Genomic DNA, 19,920 nt, shown 5'->3' on the forward strand with positions numbered 1-19,920 from the left:
AGATAATTTATGAAACAGATTAGCCTATCAATGATGCGGAAAATAATGATACCCTTTATTACTTTTACCCATTGGGACCATTGATTAACACAATATGTCAAATACTCTTTTTATTACTATTATTCCACTAACTATAATAAGCATTATTCAGCTGATAAAAGGTCTAAGCATAATTTTTCTAATAGAGCATATTCAAATCAGTTCATGTAAATCAAATCCTACATTGCAATTGATATGTACTGTAGATCATTCTGCAATTATATTATATATCATGATATTATATTATGTTTAATATTCGTCATACAAATCAACACAACTAAATTAAGATATATTGTTGCGTTGTTATTTAAAAAGAACAATTACATGTATATTAAAATCAATATTAATTTTGAATAATTGACATTGTCTCTTTGGATCAGTTATTTTATTACTTGTTGGGTATTTCTTCCAGTAACTTGGTTGCGGGATGAAGTTGCATAAGGATTTTATGACAGTCAATGTGACTCTTAAATGAGGTTTCCAAATATTAATGCTCATGGTAGGAAGAAACATGAGTATAATCTAAATAACACAGTAAGAGATCGAAGAGTGTCAAACTCTCCCGCCATGCTGTCGGTATGCGTTCGATAGTCATCGGACTGTTTTATATTCGAAGTACAGACTTGAGTTCCGAATACGCGCACCTGTTCTTCACGATCAATGTAGCGTTTAAGTCACACGGCCGTTAACCTTACATAAATGAGCGGCCTTTCGCGCTTGATTGTGAAATTGTTTACATTGGAATCGATATTCAGGTCGTTGCCAACGACGGTTCTTTGATACAGGAACAGTGAATTTAATCGCATCAGATAAAATTGAAAGCCGATTTATAATTAAGTGGCTGAACCGAAGTTTAGAGGGAAATTCAAGATGTACACGACGAGAATGCGAACCCACCCGGCACTACAAACAGGGTCGTATAGTTTGGATAAAGAAATTAAGGACATTATCGAAAGTGGACAATATTATTACACATCTGAAATCGCCACAGAACTCAATAATATCAACAATGCCTTAAATCATATCCTGTTGGATAGTAACTTCCTAACAACTTCTCCAGACTGGGGAAGTAAACTCGATCATGATGAGGCTCATGGTAATTGAACATATTTAATTAACGTTACTAATCAGTTTATAAACACGTGAACGACTTTATATATACAAACGTATATATTGAAGACCCATGATCGAATGGTAGACTATGACGACGTTGTCATAAACACCTGTTACATTACACAAACGATGTCGGGTGTATTGTCCATAAGCCAATTAAAATTAGGACTGTTTATAACTGTCATTTAAGATCGATTGATAACAAGAACTTGTACATAATGTACATCGTATATATTTTAATACAATACTAAACATTACATACTTAACACTATTACCACCCTCCAAACGTTTGACCTTCTCTTTTTACCTTTTGAACGCAAAGGGAATGATTAATTTGGCATCGGCCCTAAGAAATGTTATCATGCTCCGCCTCTAGCCAATTCTATCATGGCCTAGCTGCCTCTATCCTATTTTATCATGCTCCGCCTCTAGCCTATATATATATCTTTTGTATGCAACTTTCAAACTTTTTGGTGTTAAAGGGATATTCTGCTCAAATTAAACCTTTTATGAAAATTGTACAAAAGTATCTACTTATCTTCTTATGTAGCCAGAGTTTCCTCTGGCCCTGACACCATGTCTGGTGTAGAGCCCCTACACCAGACATGGTGTCAGGGCCAGAGGAATTCACCATATAAACAAGCATATATAATGTATTCATTTGCATTACATCAGGTTTGAGTAAGCTGAACAGATCTTTGTATACATTTTAAAATTGACAGATAATAAAGCTGATGAAGCAAGAGACTTGCCTTGCCAGCAGAAATTATAAGAGAACACACTTGTTGCAATGCTTTACATGAAATTTATCACTTTGACTTTTGATCTAATTTTCTATTGGCCGGTGAAATATAGTAAAGTGAAGCCCATGGTAAAGTGAAAAGCGTTTCACTTTACCATGGCTATGGTGAAGTGAATCCCCCCATAGCCATGGTAAAGTGAAGCGCCCTGTTCCACCCTAGTTTTTTGTTTTATCAGGTTTAGAGAAATAATTAAACTAACTGATAAATGAAGAAAAGTAAATTGAAAATAAACTATAAAGTGGCTTCACTTTACAATGGGGAAGTTCATTTCATTATAATGTGTTTTTTTTACCCTGGTTAATTTCACCATGCTTCCAAATACCATGCTACACCAAATTTGCTTGTCCAATAATTTGACCTCAGGAGAGATATGTTAATGCTGACAATAGTTTTAAAATTCATTAGAAAGAGTTCTTATAAACGATACAGAACACTTACAGCCAGAAATTTTGCAACTTGTGCAAAATATCCCTTTAATTACCGATCTACCGGTAGATATATTTACCATGGATGCCATTTCATACATTTTTGTGAGAAGCGGTACATACACTATCAGTGACATAGCAACTTTAAAAAAAAATACAATATATTTAGTTTGTTGTGTTTATTATGATTTATTTGTACCTCATATTCACTTAAGTATTGACATCAGTATTGTTTTATTGTTCCTCAAAATACTTTTCAATGTTTCTAACAATGAAAAAAAAAGAAAAAAGAGAGAATTGAATTACATGGCAACTTGGGGTGGGAGGGCAGGCAAATTAAGGATGCATCCAAATCTTTATTCACAATACTAATATGGTCTGAAAAAAGCACATCTATATACCAGGTACAAGGCTTGCATTTCTTAACTGAATATTTTAGCAATCTTGGCAAAACACTCTCATGAAGTTATGTTACACAAATTTTCCTATTTTTTTGAGCTGCCTTTCCCAACAATGATTCAAACATAATATGGACTAAATCCTACCTTTTTTTAAGAAGAAGGATTTTGCTATATTTCCTCTATTGGGCCCCTCTCTCTAGCCTTAAGGGGAGCCACACCCCTTATTTCATCCCCAATATTCCAGGGGTTACGATCATATACACATATGTGATGTGATCATAACCCCCAGATCTAGAGTATCAAGCATTTATACAGCATGGGATCTCCTTTGGTCAATAATGCTCCAGACCAAATCTCATTAAAACTCATTCAAGCCCAATAGCGATTTAAAATATTTTAATACCTCTTTCACAAATTTGGCCCCATCCATCCAGTCCCATAGGAGCCAAAACCTCCATTTATACAACAATGGATCTCCTTCGCCCAATAATGCTCCAGACCTAATTTCATCAAAATCCATTCAGTCGTTCAGGACAAGTAGTATTTAAAATCTTTGTCTCTATTTCCCCTATTGGGCCCCATCCCTCCAGCCCCAGAGAAACTACACTACTCATTAATACAATGTTGGATCTCCTTAGCCCAATAATGCTCTAGACCAAATTTCATCAATATTCGTTCAGTAAAAGGACAAATAGTGATTTTAACAGATTTACCTCCATTTCCCATATTGGGCTCTAACATTGCAGTCCCTGGCCCAGGGGATTCATGTCCTCTGTTTATACACCATTGGATCTACCTTGCCTAATAAAACTCCAGACTTTCATCAAATTCCATTCAGGTGTTCAGAACTAGTAGCGATTTAAATGAAATGCTGACAGACAACAGATGCTGTGCCATGGCGTAAGCTCATTGATCCTTTTGATCAGGTGAGCTAAAAACATATTGGTTACTTTCGTATTTTCACAATGTAAATCTCCTTTTTTTTCAGGTGCAGGTTCCATACTCACGAAGATAGCTGGGTTTCTTAATGAATATAAATCTGTAATGACAAACAGGTCAATAGAAACAGCTCAGGAGACCAGCATCAGACAAAACCACCACTGGGCCATGGAAAATCTTCTGGGTCTACAACAGGTAAGATTACAGATCTAGAACCAAGACACTTTGATGACTTAATAACAAGTTCATCTTTATCTATGTACATACACAAGTTAGGGATAATTCATGTTGCAAAACAGCATGTCTCTAATCATGTGTGTCATATAGACCTACATATTATCAGTCTGGATCTACATCAAACAAGAAACCAATAAACTCAGTATATACCTGGTACATAGATGTGTATATACCTGGTAGTAATCATTGTTATAATTGTTAGGTAACAAAGTAAAACATAGTTATTACAGTTTGTGTTCATCTTCAATTAAAATATTGCTTAACACTAAAGGTAAGTTGCTCTGTACTTGTCCATTACAAAGTTACTAAACTTAAACTTTTTAAGATATTAAGATATGTAAAAGTATAATGTTCTTACTAAAGGTTTTTTTCGGTTAAAGTACGTTTTTTCCGAGCATCATTTGAGAAATGCCAGGATTGGGAGGTTTGGGATCATCTCTCTTTACCTCTTCATTGTTATAAATAAGCAGGAACTTTTAATCCATGTAAAAGTACAAACGACAAACAGATCTACCATTAAGGAGTTAATGGATGTTTAGTACAACATTCAATTTCTGTTATTTAAAATGTTACATAATGATTTTCATCACAACAAATGAATGACACCAGTATTTTAGGTGAACAAACACTATCAATGATATGATGTAGTACTAAGTCTTGTGATCCCTTCAGGAACTAGGTCCATACACGATGAATGCAGCTGACCGGGTAAAACAGTTTGGTGACCAGGTTGGAGTAACTGACCGATACACTGGCTACAGAAACAATCTGACCCGTGGCTCAAGGCAGCCTTTCTGCATGTCCACTAGCTGGATGGACCAAAGTGCACCTCAGGGATACATGGATACACATCGTCCTAGAACAGGTACCAATTACACTGGAATCAGTTATCACTAACCTTCTATCAGGACAGGATAGCTAAAACAGTTAGGACACACAAAGTCCTATCATTCTATCAGGACAGGATAGCTAAAACACTTAGGACACATAAAGTCCTATCATTCTATCAGGACAGGAAAGCTAAAATACTTAGGACATAAAGTCCTATCTTTCTATTAGGACAGGATAGCTAAAATACTTAGGACATATAAAGTCCTATCATTCTATAAGGACAGGATAGCTAAAACACTTAGGACATATAAAGTTAGGACATATAAAGTCCTATCATTCTATAAGGACAGGATAGCTAAAACACTTAGGACACATAAAGTCCTATCATTCTATCAGGACAGGATAGCTAAAATACTTAGGACATAAAGTCCTATCTTTCTATTAGGACAGGATAGCTAAAATACTTAGGACATATAAAGTCCTATCATTCTATAAGGACAGGATAGCTAAAACACTTAGGACATATAAAGTTAGGACATTATAAAGTCCTATCATTCTATCAGGACATGATAGCTAAACACTTAGGACATATAAAGTCCTATCTTTCTATCAGGACAGGATAGCTAAAACACTTAGGACACATAAAGTCCTACCATTCTATCAGGACAGGATAGCTGAAACACTTAGGACATATAAAGTCCTATCATTCTATCAGGACAGGATAGCTAAAACACTTAGGACACATAAAGTCCTATCTTTCTATCAGGACAGGATAGCTAAAACACTTAGGACATTATAAAGTCCTATCATTCTATCAGGACAGGATAGCTGAAACACTTAGGACATATAAAGTCCTATCATTCTATCAGGACAGGACAGCTTAAACACTTAGGATATATAAAGTTAGGACATATAAATATGTGCCAAATACTTTATGGTATACTACTGTATTTGTGTGTTTATATGATTGTTACATAGAAAATAAAATTGTTATAGTTTTGACTGACAATTTTAATTACTTTCAGCGGGTTACTTTACACCCAGACAAATTACTAGTATGGTGCCTCCCCGTGTTAAATCAGCAGCCCTAGGCTCCCGTGTCCACTTTGCACAAGGAACTGCACCACCAAAGATCACAACACGAGGTAAGTCCTTAATTCATAAAGTTTCAATAAATAAAAAACAACGTAAAGAAAAGAATAAGAAAAAGAAGAGGAGCAACTCCTGAAGTGATGTTTCCAGGCAGTATATGTATGTATATTCTACCACTGGCTACTACAAGCTGTCAACTCACTGGACAATACTTCTCAGGGAGTTTTCTCCAGCTTCATTCATCAATCAGGAGTTCACCGAAAGTCACCATGTGTGTCGAATAGACCGAAAGTCACCATGTGTGGTAAGCTCTTATGTATTAATTATCCTTAAAAATATCAACGAACGTCACCATGTGTGGTAAGCTCTAATGTATTAATCATCTTTAAAAATTTCATTGAATGTCACCATGTGTGGTAAGCTCTAATGTATTAATTATCTATAAATAGTTTGCCTAAAGTGACCATGTGTGGTAAGCTCTTTCGTAAACTCTAATATATAATAATTTATGATATATAAATAGTTTACCAAAATTCAAAAAATTCAATTAAGAGTTCACCAAAGGTCACTTAAAGGGCAAGTTCTAACTCATAAATAATCAATAAAAAGTAAACCAAAGGCACCATATGATATATGAATTCCAACATGCCACCCTTTGTGTTATCTGTACACACTGTTGCTGAGGACTAACAATTGACATGCCACCTTTTGTGGTATGTGTACACTGTTACTGAGGACTAACAATTGACATGCCACTTTTTGTGGTATCTGTACACACTGTTATGGAGGACTAACAATTGACATGCCACCTTTTGTGGTATCTGTACACACTGTTGCTGAGGACTAACAATTGACATGCCACCTTTTGTGATATCTGTACACACTGTTACAGAGGACTAACAATTGACATGCCACCCTTTGTGGTATCTGTACACACTGTTATGGAGGAATATAACAATTGACATGCCACCTTTTGTGGTATGTGTACACACTGTTATGGAGGACTAACAATTGACATGCCACCTTTTGTGGTATGTGTACACACTGTTATGGAGGACTAACAATTGACATGCCACCTTTTGTGGTATCTGTACACACTGTTACTGAGGACTAACAATTGACATGCCACCTTTTGTGGTATCTGTACACACTGTTACTGAGGACTAACAATTGACATGCCACCTTTTGTGGTATCTGTACACACTATTACTGAGGACTAACAATTGACATGCCACCTTTTGTGGTATCTGTACACACTGTTACTGAGGACTAACAATTGACATGCCACCTTTTGTGGTATCTGTACACACTGTTACTGAGGACTAACAATTGACATGCCACCTTTTGTGGTATCTGTACACACTATTACGGAGGACTAACAATTGACATGCCACCTTTTGTGGTATGTGTATACACTGTTATGGAGGACTAACAATTGACATGCCACCTTTTGTGGTATCTGTACACACTATTACTGAGGACTAACAATTGACATGCCACCTTTTGTGGTATGTGTACACACTGTTATGGAGGACTAACAATTGACATGCCACCTTTTGTGGTATGTGTATACACTGTTATGGAGGACTAACAATTGACATGCCACCTTTTGTGGTATCTGTACACACTATTACTGAGGACTAACAATTGACATGCCACCTTTTGTGGTATGTGTATACACTGTTATGGAGGACTAACAATTGACATGCCACCTTTTGTGGTATCTGTACACACTGTTACAGAGGACTAACAATTGACATGCCACCTTTTGTGGTATCTGTACACACTGTTACTGAGGACTAACAATTGACATGCCACCTTTTGTGGTATGTGTACACACTTTTACAGAGGACTAACAATTGACATGCCACCTTTTGTGGTATGTGTACACACTTTTACAGAGGACTAACAATTGACATGCCACCTTTTGTGGTATCTGTACACACTGTTATGGAGGACTAGCAATTGACATGCCACCTTTTGTGGTATCTGTACACACATATTAACTGACATCAGGCCAAGAAGATGAACTATCTAACAGGTCATACTGATGAATCAGGGGAAATAACCACAGCTAAAATGTCTCAATTTTATTTATTCTTTGAGCATAAGCTTATTGGTACTGGTACATGTACAAATTATATGGTCTCAACTTAACCGGTTAATCTTTTTGGACCCACCCATCTGTCCTCAAGTGATATTCACACTTGTCCAGACAACTGCCTACAGGTATTTTTATTTCAGTGATATATATGCCCGTTTGACTATGATTGTTGATGATTTCATGTAATTAGCAGACGTTGTGAACCAGTGCTTACTTTTTTAATTGGTGTATTTTGATGGCAGTTATATATGCCCCTTTCCCTATGTTTATAGACACAAACTTTTTCAACAAATTCTTCTATAGTTTTCATCCAAACTTTTCAAAACAGATGTAATCAGCACACATATACACTGTATACCTGTGCATGTGCTTATGCTGTTTTGATCTGCTATTTCCCCTTTTTATCTGAATAAAAAAATGAGTGTAAATTGGGAGGGGATAAGTGTGGGTGAGTTGGTATGACGCTCATATGGTCACCTTTTGTCAATGCTAGAGCGAATTCATTTTTAGCCAGATTTTGATTTTCATATGATGGTCAAGTAAATAATGTACATTTTACTTGACCATATGTAAGACAAGTCGTAGACTCAATATGTCATCAAGAATAAACAAATAAATACTTATTGTAAGTATGAGGATATGTCAAACGAGTTTGTGTTTCAGGCTGCCAATTAAAGGTCAAGGGTCACTACTGCTATTTATAGAAAATCTTTGTCATGCTCTAGCAACTTAATTATCAAATGTATTTTAATCAAACTTCATATATTTGTAACATATGAGAATACAGAACAACAAACAAGTTTGTGTTTCAGGGTTAAACACAAGGTCATTGCTACTATTTATAGAAAATATTTGTCAGTGCTCCAGAACCTTCATTATTCATTGCATTTTAATCCAACTTCGTAGATTGGTCAAGTATACCTAGAACAAGTTTGTGTTTCAAGGTGTCAAGGACAAGGTCATTTACTAATTTAAGACAACCCCTCCAATGACTTTATTATTTAAACAGATTTTGATAAAACTTCAATGGTTGGTCAAGTATGAGAATACCTCTTATTGCAGGATATTTCAGCAGGTATACTTGACAAGCAAGGGGATTTGTATTTGTTTTAATACCTTGTTTAGGAATACTGAAATAGTTATACCCCAATGATGTTTTAGATTAAAGTTTGTTGAAATCACTTCATCAGTCCAGAACAAGTAGACATCTGAAAGGAAAGATTGACAGAGGATGCAATATGGTAAAAATACCTATTTCTGAATTATCAGCTCACCTGATCAAGAGGACTGGTGAGCTTATATGCCATAGCAGGGTGTCTGTCGTCTGTCTGTCATCTGTCAGTTTTTCCTAAAAATTGCTACTTAAGTCATGAACAACTGAGTTCATTTTGACCAAATAGTCTGAGGTATTCTGGGATGAAAAGGATCCAGTTTTATATAAACAGTGGGTTTGACCCCTCTTCCTGTAGCAAATTCTTCAAACAATTAAACATCCCTCTTGATTCTCCTTATAGGAATGAACAAAATTGGTATAAACTTGGTATGTAGCATTCTTTGGTGAAGGGTGACCAGTTTATAAACAGTGGGTATTGCCCCCAGGGGTCTGAGGGGTGGAGTCCAATAGGGGAATATAACAAATCATGTAAAGGTCAAACTTAATTCTTCTGTAAGAATCGAGGGAATTGGTACAGATTTTGTCTGAATCATCCTTGGGTGACACAGGGAAAACAATAACGTATTAAAGATATAGGGCAGTGTGCCTCCAAGGGGCCTGAAGGGTGGTGGCTCAATAGGGAAAACAGAACAGTTTTGATATATCCTTTATCTAGAATGGAAGGATTTGGGATTAAAGAGAAGGAAACATACTGCTGTAAAGATGAAGGCTGGGTCTGTCTCCCCAGTTCCAAGAGGTGAAGGATACAGGGCCCAAAGGGGAAATCTTTGAAATCTTTCTTCTGCTTTATATGATCAAATCTGGTCTGTATAGAGGGATAGGAACCAATAAAAGAAGTAAATTTGTTATTACTGTTGAGTTCTTTTTAATTTAAAGGCTAAATATCCAACTGTATGGTACAGACCCCATGGGCCTCTTATAATCAATTTAACTATCATAATTTTTCAAATTCACATATACTGCTGTATATCAAGTTCACATATAATGATACTGTGTGGTATACCAAGTTCATATATGATATTGTGTGGTATACCAAGTTCACATATAGTGATACCATGTGGTATACCAAGTTCACATATAATGATACAGTCTGATATATCAAGTTCACATATAGTGGTTTACAGCCTGGAATATACCAAGTTCACATATAGTGATACAGTCTGGTATACCAAGTTCACAAATAGTGATACAGTGTGGTATACCAAGTTCATATATATTGATACAGTGTGGTATACCAAGTTCACATATAATGATACCATGTGGTATACCAAGTTCACATATAGTGATACAGTCTGGTATACCAAGTTTACATATAGTGATACAGTCTGGTATACCAAGTTCACATATAATGATACCATGTGGTATACCAAGTTCACATATAGTGATACAGTCTGGTATACCAAGTTCACATATAATGATACCATGTGGTATACCAAGTTCACATATAGTGATACAGTGTGGTATACCAAGTTCACATATAGTGGTTTACAGCCTGGGATATACCAAGTTCACAAATAGTGATACCGTGTGGTATACCAAGTTCACATATAATGATACCGTGTGGTATACAAAGTTCACATATAATGATACTGTGTGGTATACCAAATTCACATATAATGATACCATGTGGTATACAGAGTTCACATATAGTGATACCATGAGGTATACCAAGTTCACATATAATGATACCGTGTGGTATACCAAGTTCACATATAATGATACCATGTGGTATACCAAGTTCACATATAGTGATACAGTGTGGTATACCAAGTTCACATATAGTGGTTTACAGCCTGGGATATACCAAGTTCACAAATAGTGATACCGTGTGGTATACCAAGTTCACATATAATGATACCGTGTGGTATACAAAGTTCACATATAATGATACTGTGTGGTATACCAAATTCACATATAATGATACCATGTGGTATACAGAGTTCACATATAGTGATACCATGAGGTATACCAAGTTCACATATAATGATACCGTGTGGTATACCAAGTTCACATATAGTGATACCATGTGGTATACAAAGTTCACATATAGTGATATAGTGTGGTATACCAAGTTCACATATAGTGATACAGTGTGGTATACCAAGTTCACATAATAAAAAATTATAATGATACAGTGTGGTATACCAAGTTCACATATATTGGTATACCAAGTTCATATATAGTGATACAGTGTGGTATACCAAGTTCACATATATTGGTATACCAAGTTCATATATAGTGATACAGTGTGGTATACCAAGTTCACATATAGTGATACAGTGTGGTAATTTACCAAGTTCACATATAGTGGTATACAGCCTGGTATACCTAATTCTCATGTATCCATATATTTTGGTATAAAAGTTCTCATACACTTACCTTAAAAAATCATGAGATTCTTTTTCACCACATTGTATGTTTAACTGGACCTCCATAATTCAACAGTGACCATCATCTTTCGAAACTCTCAGACTCTTCCTCCCAAGATCAATTTGGCTTTGTTGGGGATGAACATCCTTTGGTTTAAGACAGCTTTGTTTTGGGGCCTAAATTGATTGATTAACAGTTTTTCATGTCCTCTGATCAATCCCCTAGTACATCTTAAAAGCATTCAAATCCAGTCACTTTTGTCAGAAATCACCAGGCACAATCAAAGTTGTCATGAACTGGATGAAGTTCAGGTCAACAAGAAACGTTGGCGATGTCGTTATTATATCAACTCAGCTTTCAACAGGTTGTCCTTCCTTTCTCATTGTCGTTTTCCATAAGGTGTCACAAAGTGGGTAACAATATCATACATCTCACAATAATTCTGGTGTCACGTCGGTTTGTATGGCTGACATCATACCCTGTCAGTTTGTATGGCTGACATCATACCCCGTCGGTTTGTATAGCTGACGTCGTTACCTGTCAGTTTGTATGACTGTTGTCGTACCTGTGTGAGTACTACATCACACAATAATTCTGGTGTCCCGTCAGTTTATATGGCTGACGTCGTACCTCCCGACGTCGTACCTGTGCGAGTATTACATCACACAATAATTCTGGTGTCCCGTCGGTTTGTATGGCTGAAGTCGTACTCCGTCAGTTTGTATAGCTGATGTCGTACTTCCCGATGTCGTATCTGTGAGAACAACATCACACAATAATTTTGGTGACCTGTCGGTTTGTATGGCTGACATATTACCAGTGTGAATATTACAATATACTGTAGGTATAAATCAGTTAATCTCTCTAATGTTAAGTAGTGTACATGTGAAAAGTTCAAAGTCTGCATATCCAAGAGTTTTAATTAGGTATGGTTTAATAGGAGTATTCAGTTTATAGTGGATAATAACTTTGGATATTGCATTCTTTATTGCTGTCACCAAAAGTTGTACAGGTGAATTATATATATTGCTCGGCCAGGCTATAATAAGTTAATAACTCTGTCCTGATGGGGATATGGTAATAACCATTCCAATTAAAATCTTCTCAATACAGAACAAGTAAATTTTATTGATTAAAAATTACATCACAACTCAGTCTTTAATGTATAGTGACAGTTTATAATTTCATTCACCAGTGTGTTTTTATATAATTAAGTAAATTTCCTTGTAATATTAAACAAAATGTTTTTATTATTTGCCAGATTTCAAATCCAAGAGGGCAAAAAATGTCTCTAATTGTCTGGGGAATTTTCTCATATTAATGTGTTGATGCAATTAGGGTCAGGAGGACAAAAGGGTGGCACAGTTAGCTAATGTTTTCATGTTGTAGATTCACAAATAAGGGAACTTAGTTAGTTAATCATAAGTTCTTAGGGGCCCATCAACACTACATGTATATACAAGGGAACACTATTGGAGACAGTTAGGGACTGCATATGGGTCTACGATTTAAATGGGGGCCAAACAAGGGAAATTTGTTAGAGTTGGAGGCTAAGGGCTCATAAGGCTTTGCTGCCAATATAAGAAATCTGTTGTTTGATATTTCTGTATCTCTATTAAAAAAAACCAATAATAATAATTTCCAGCCATCAACAACTGAAAGTCATACATACATGATCTACATCTTTCCATTTTATTTGTTTAATTGGAAACACACAAAAGTGCCTGGACATTTTCTTATGAAAACATTTTAATGGTAGCAAACATTTAATTTCAAAGAACTTTACAATATCGCCTTCTCAGGGTGTCAAATTGAAAGCAAATTATTCAGGTGTAAAGACCTAGAAGGAAGGTGTATTGGAATGAAACACCCAGTTCTCAACTGTCAATGTACGTTTGATATAAAACACCCAGTTCTCAACTGTCAATGTACGTCTGATATAAAACACCCAGTTCTCAACTGTCAATGTACGTCTGATGTATTGGAAATAAAACACCCAGTTCTCAACTGTCAATATAGGTCTGATATAAAACACCCAGTTCTCAACTGTCAATATAGGTCTGATATATTGGAAATAAAACACCCAGTTCTCAACTGTCAATGTAGGTCTGATGTATTGGAAATAAAACACCCAGTTCTCAACTGTCAATGTAGGTCTGATATATTGGAAATAAAACACCCAGTTCTCAACTGTCAATGTAGGTCTGATGTATTGGAAATAAAACACCCAGTTCTCAACTGTCAATGTAGGTCTGATATATTGGAAATAAAACACCCAGTTATCAACTGTCAATGTAGGTCTGATATATTGGAAATAAAACACCCAGTTCTCAACTGTCAATGTAGGTCTGATGTATTGGAAATAAAACACCCAGTTCTCAACTGTCAATGTAGGTCTGATATATTGGAAATAAAACACCCAGTTCTCTACTGTCAATGTAGGTCTGATGTATTGGAAATAAAACACCCAGTTCTCAACTGTCAATATAGGTCTGATATAAAACACCCAGTTCTCAACTGTCAATATAGGTCTGATATATTGGAAATAAAACACCCAGTTCTCAACTGTCAATATAGGTCTGATATATTGGAAATAAAACACCCCGTTCTCAACTGTCAATGTAGGTCTGATGTATTGGAATGAAACACCCAGTTCTCCACCTGCCAGTGTAAGTCTATGAATATTATCTATTGATTAATGCTGTTTATGCTTTTACAGTCATAACAAATCGTTTTTCCATACCTTTAAATCCCCTCCACATTTTTAATCAGCTAGGCATTACCCAATGTATAAACAGGCAGTATTTTAGTCCTGGTATACAGAGGAGGTAAAACACCCAGGTAAGACAAACTACTGAAATATTTAATACCTTTATAGCGTTTAACGAGACTGATCTACCTGTGTGCTAAGTTGCTCAGGTGTGGTGTATTGTATTCTATGCAGGTATATATAAGTGCAACAATAGAAACCCAATGAACTAAATCAACGCATTGATACACATATTCCTTCTCTTGTTGGCAACGATCTGACCTATAGTTCATACATACAACAGACCAAGTTACCCAGGATTGGCAGCACATGATGTGGCAAGTGTTTAGATCTCATAATTTGATTGAAATATGATTAATTTATGGTGACAAATCTACAATATATGGAGTTAATGTCTATGGTGATATAAGCAAGGATATGATCTGGACAGGTTTTTTGAAGGAACCCAGAGTTTTTGGTGGGAGGGTTAATTGTACCTGTAATTTTACCTGTGCCTGGACCCAGGTACTCTGTTACTAATCAACTAATTAACTGATAAGTCATTTACTGTCATACAGTCTGTGATACTCAGTGTCAGGTTGGTATTGAATTAATACAAAATCTATTACTTACACCTATTGAAAACTGGATTCATTTGAAATTCAGAAACTATCATAATAGCATACTGATACATATTTTGTATTGATATTTCATATTCTCTGACATTTTTTTTACCATTTCCACTTGTATCACTACCTACGGTATAGACATGATGGAACACATTCTATCAATATTTGATTTTTTCTTCATAAATACGGATATATGTTCAAAAATCATACAGGTAATATTTGTAATTGATTGTAGAACATTACATATATACATGGAGTTATATGTATAAGTGTTATCAGGCCTTTAATAGGCTTACCTGGGTTTACCTGACGGTGTGTATTGTTGTAACTAAACTTTCACACAGTCTCTCTTTGTAGGCCCAAGTGGACTGACTAAAATGTCCTTCTACCCCACCACTTATAAACAATAGTAACAACTGTTTATACTTATGTAACTCTTTATCCTCACTACATAACCTACAGAGATGTTTGTGATCAAGTTGCAAGAGACAAAAAGGGATTTTTTATATACTGTAGATAGTTTATGATTAATTTGGTGATTGTCACACCAGAAGTAGACCGGTCAAGTTTGATAATTATAGACAAGTTGTCACTTTAAAATAATTATAGACAAGTTGTCACTTTAAAGCTACTGTTAAGACTAGGGGTTCAATGCCCATTTTGAGAACAAAACAATTTTAATTGAAAATCAAAGATGAAAAACTGGATGACAAGGGAAAATAAATGGTTAAAGATTGTTTTGAATGAATATAAACATTATACTAATACCCCATGTACAATGTCCTCCATGTTGTAAACTTTATCATGACCACAACGCTGAGATTAATTCTACTGACTGGTGTTAATGGAACAAGCATTGTACTGACCAAGATTTTTTCTGATTTACAGGATATAGGACAATTGACACACTCTACCCATTCAGTCCCAACGTCAATCCAGACCAGCAATTTTCCTACAGTCAAAAACTCCAGGAACTCAAGACTCAGAACGCTTACAACGCTAGCTCTACCGGTCTACAGCGTCCAAAGATGACATCCCCTCACAGCATGCAGGCACTCTCAGTACAGGAACAGGCAGGCATCAACACAACTTTCCCAGGCAGGACGGAGTACATGACCAAATATGGCCGTCCTCCAATGGATATACCAACCAGTGCCTTCAACATCAACCCTACCCCAGACTTCACCCTACATGAGCGACCCCTAGGACGTGCAACCTATGACCCTAGCAACACAGAATACCAAGTGCGATATGACTGGCCAGACAGTGAAAAAATTGTGATGAGGCCATGGTTGAGAAAGTGAAAAAATGTACTTTCACAACTTTAACCAAACTTTTGTTTTCCATGATAGAATGGACCTCATATGAAATCATGAAATAATTTTAGATTCAGGCAAATACCACGGGTAGAGCGCTGAACGGTTCCGAACACTTTATAGCTAGGACGCAGGAGTGTTATTTAGACAATTTCACACAATTACTTAAAGTTACATGGTATTATTTATTTCCAATTCTAATATTTTGATCGATATCTATTTATGTATAGAAACAATTTAACTTAACAATATTTCCTCTATATATTTTATTGCATATCTGTGATATTTAACCAGACTCATACCTGAACACACATGGTAAGGGTCATTTACATATCTTCATGTTAAATAAAGATGTTTTAAAAATGTCTTCAAACTTTGATTACGTATGATTTAAGCAGTAATCCAAATACTTCTGAAGCTTACCATATCGATTGATGATAGCTAGTGTTGTGTCATCAGGGGAAGTAACTCCAGTCTGCAATAAAACACCAAAATATAACTGCCCATTGTTTTGAAGGGATCCAATGGATATTTTTGGGGTAAATTTGCTTATTAATAAAAAAAAAAAAAAAAAAACACCATATAGCTTCCCTTGAAACATGAGCTTAAGCAATTAACATTTACCTGATATACAAATGTACAGTGGAAACCTATTTTATATAGTATCTATAGTATCTGTCAGAGATAGATTACCTTCCTATCTCTCTCCACCTCCTCCCCAACTCCCAATTTATCCATTCTTTTAAGCTTTAAATACTGATACACTGTTTAGTGGCTGAAAATTTTTTTGGAGATACACTTTTAGACTTGTACACAAACGTTGAGGGCAGGAGGAATGAGAAGAAATAATTGTTTTAACTCTCGGCCAAGTATCAGGAAACCTAGATCCATAAACTGTCATCTGATTAATTTTGCACATATATACTCGTATAAATTCTGGAAAACATTCTGAATTTTACTCCAAATCATGACCAACTAGGTTTCACTCTAGACATTTGCGAAAAACACAAGTACCAAAACTTTCCTACATCAAATGTGTTGTGACTGACATTGGAGTTAAAGAGATTCATTTTATAATTAATGAAAAAGACATGAATTATCAGAAATATGATTGTAAAATCTTTCAACATAGAAATCCAAAATTATTATCATGCTTTTTCAATACATAGAAATAGTTTTGAAGCATCTGTGAGTAACTTATAGTTGATTTCAACTGGAAGTAGACAAACATGTAGCTTGGTGTTTCCAGCTTGTGTAGTGGGTTCATTTTCAAATATGTAGTTTATTGCTGCATGGCTACATACTTAGATAGGTGTCAAGTTCAAGGCTACCCAGAATGACACACACATCAACCTGAGAACTGGCTGGTCGTTTATATCAGCAGTTCCTTATAATGATGTATCAAATAGGTAGGTAAAGGACAGATTTAGTGAAGTTAAGTAATTACCTACAGTGAGTATATATTAAGTGTACATACATAATTATAATACAGGGTTTACTTACAAGGTATTTCTTTTCATTGAAAAAAAAAAGTGTATTTTTTCCTCGTGATTAATATTTTTATGATAGAAGTATACTTATGAATGTGCAACTATGTAAATAATATGTATATTTCAGATGTAGAGTATAGAGTTATACTGGGGTCCATTAATTGATCCCTTTAATATTACTCATCAATCTACCTTAGTTATATCTTCGATACAAATATTTCTGTCTCATTGATTTTGTGATATTGTATTTATCAGTTAAAATATAACTTTATTTTTAGTACATGCAATTGGAACAATGTGTAAAATTACTCAAATTATTTTGTTTGAGGATTTATAGTTGAATATTAATAGCTAGATATCAATAGCACCAGATATAATATAGCTATTCTTTACTATTCTGCATATATATTTATTCCTTAAACAATGCAACAGTATAAAACAGATTTATAAGCATTTTTCATTCTAATTAGAATATGCTGGTACGTGACAACTAGTACTGTTTAGATAACTTTATGCACTATACCAAATTTTGTCTTGTTTTACACCTTATATCCGACTCATTGACAGATAAAATCTAATCAGGTCATTCATGACCAGATCAGCAGTGACATGAATTACGTCATGTGTAAGATGGCCAATACAGTACTGTGAGAATTATTTCTGCCAAAACAGATATTTAGGAATCCGGAGTGATCCTGAAGTTAAATCATATTACTAACACGATGTACCACAGAATGTACCAGTATCTCTATAAATGTGATAAAAGATTGTCACATTTTACATTGCTCATGCTGTTGAAGCTGTTATTACCCATTAGGACTAGATATTGATCAATATCTGGCCAGATATAAATAGGATACGGTTGTATTTTAAATGAATATTGTTGGTGATACGAGAAAAACAGTTAACTATAAATATACATGTTTACGGTAAAATGACTATGAACAAAGATAATTTATATTTCATATGTATATATTTTATGCACAACACAGCCAAAAAAATAATGTAAACACAGCTAAAATTAGTTTACTAACATTTTGTTAAAGGGAGATAATGCTGGCAACATATATTTTTATATACTGATGATATAAAAGGGTTTAACCAATCCAGGTGATTTTACAGTCTGGATTTTATTGTTTTACAGCAAAAGTTTTGACATTTCCAATATTTGACTGTATTTGTTGAAGAATGTATATGCTTCCTTAGCTGAGCAGCAGAGTTATTCAGGAATTTTAGAGGTATAAATTATTTAGTTATTCAATATTTGTTACAGTTGTGATATTTTAATACCTTGTGATTAAACATAACACATCGAGACCAAGGTTTATATTCCTATCACAACTTAAATAGAAGAGATATTTTTAGAGCATTTCCTTCTATACAATAATCTGTTTTTATAAGATAAACATATATTAAGCAGTGTAGTTTACTGGTAATGGAATCTCCTTGGATAAAGTATTTCATATCTGGTATATAGTGGGAATGACGAATGTTATTTTGAAAGACATTTTTTGAGCATTATCTTTCTTTCAACAGGCAATAATCCATTTTTGTATAAAATTTATATGAAATAGTATAGTTTACTGGTAATGGAATCTCCTTGAATAAAGTATTAAGTATTTTTTATATACTGGTATATATCGGGAATGAGGAACGTTATTCTGTATTCCAGTGCCTTTTGCAATAGTAGTACATGTACAATAATAAGTGTGTATACTTGTAATACAATGTGATTTTACTTGGTTATTGTAACTGCCTATAATTATATAATTATCTCTGCCTATTGTCTCTATTTACTTATACGTACATTGTAATTTCTTATCTCTTTTTCTTTTTCATGCTTTTATTCTTTTTGCAATAAAATTCCAGTAAGTTTTGAAGTTGTTTTTGAACTGTTGTTTTTCATATGAAAGTGTATTTATGCGTGGGTTCAGGGTTTGATTTCTCACAAACAATTGAAAAGTTGAATATATCCTTTTAATACCATACAGATCATAATATTGCATGGATACTTTTTTTATAACAAGAAATATAATCAGAAGGGTCATCAATCCTACAGATCATAAAGCTAAGTACATGTATTAGCTTGCTATTCTTGACAGGGGACATAACTCTAACTTTATTATTAGCCCTGAACTGTCAATGGTAAACACATATGTAAAATTAGATATATATATATTTCCAAAACATTTCTCCCACTTCAAAAAA

General features: G+C 34.8%; 1 protein-coding gene across 1 annotated transcript; it reads left to right on the top strand.

Annotated features, from left to right (window-relative positions):
* Positions 1-776: 776 nt before the first annotated feature.
* On the top strand, positions 777-19,592 carry LOC117327984. Its single transcript, XM_033885267.1, has 5 exons — positions 777-1,135; positions 3,770-3,915; positions 4,630-4,822; positions 5,814-5,933; positions 15,795-19,592. The coding sequence occupies exons 1-5, from the start codon at positions 910-912 to the stop codon at positions 16,208-16,210; spliced, it is 1,101 nt and encodes a 366-aa protein (XP_033741158.1). The 5' UTR covers positions 777-909; the 3' UTR covers positions 16,211-19,592.
* Positions 19,593-19,920: the final 328 nt, after the last annotated feature.

Source organism: Pecten maximus, chromosome 5 (genome assembly GCF_902652985.1).
Source record: "Pecten maximus chromosome 5, xPecMax1.1, whole genome shotgun sequence".
Taxonomy (NCBI): Eukaryota; Metazoa; Mollusca; class Bivalvia; order Pectinida; family Pectinidae; genus Pecten; species Pecten maximus.

What these genes read in the sequence shown, in the direction of transcription:
- LOC117327984 (XM_033885267.1), top strand. Translation starts at nt 910, where the DNA reads ATGTACACGACGAGAATGCGAACCCACCCGGCACTACAAACAGGGTCG. An exon ending in ATCTTCTGGGTCTACAACAG is followed by an intron (nt 3,916 to 4,629) that starts GTAAGATTACAG and finishes TGATCCCTTCAG; the next exon opens with GAACTAGGTCCATACACGAT. An exon ending in ACCAAAGATCACAACACGAG is followed by an intron (nt 5,934 to 15,794) that starts GTAAGTCCTTAA and finishes TCTGATTTACAG; the next exon opens with GATATAGGACAATTGACACA.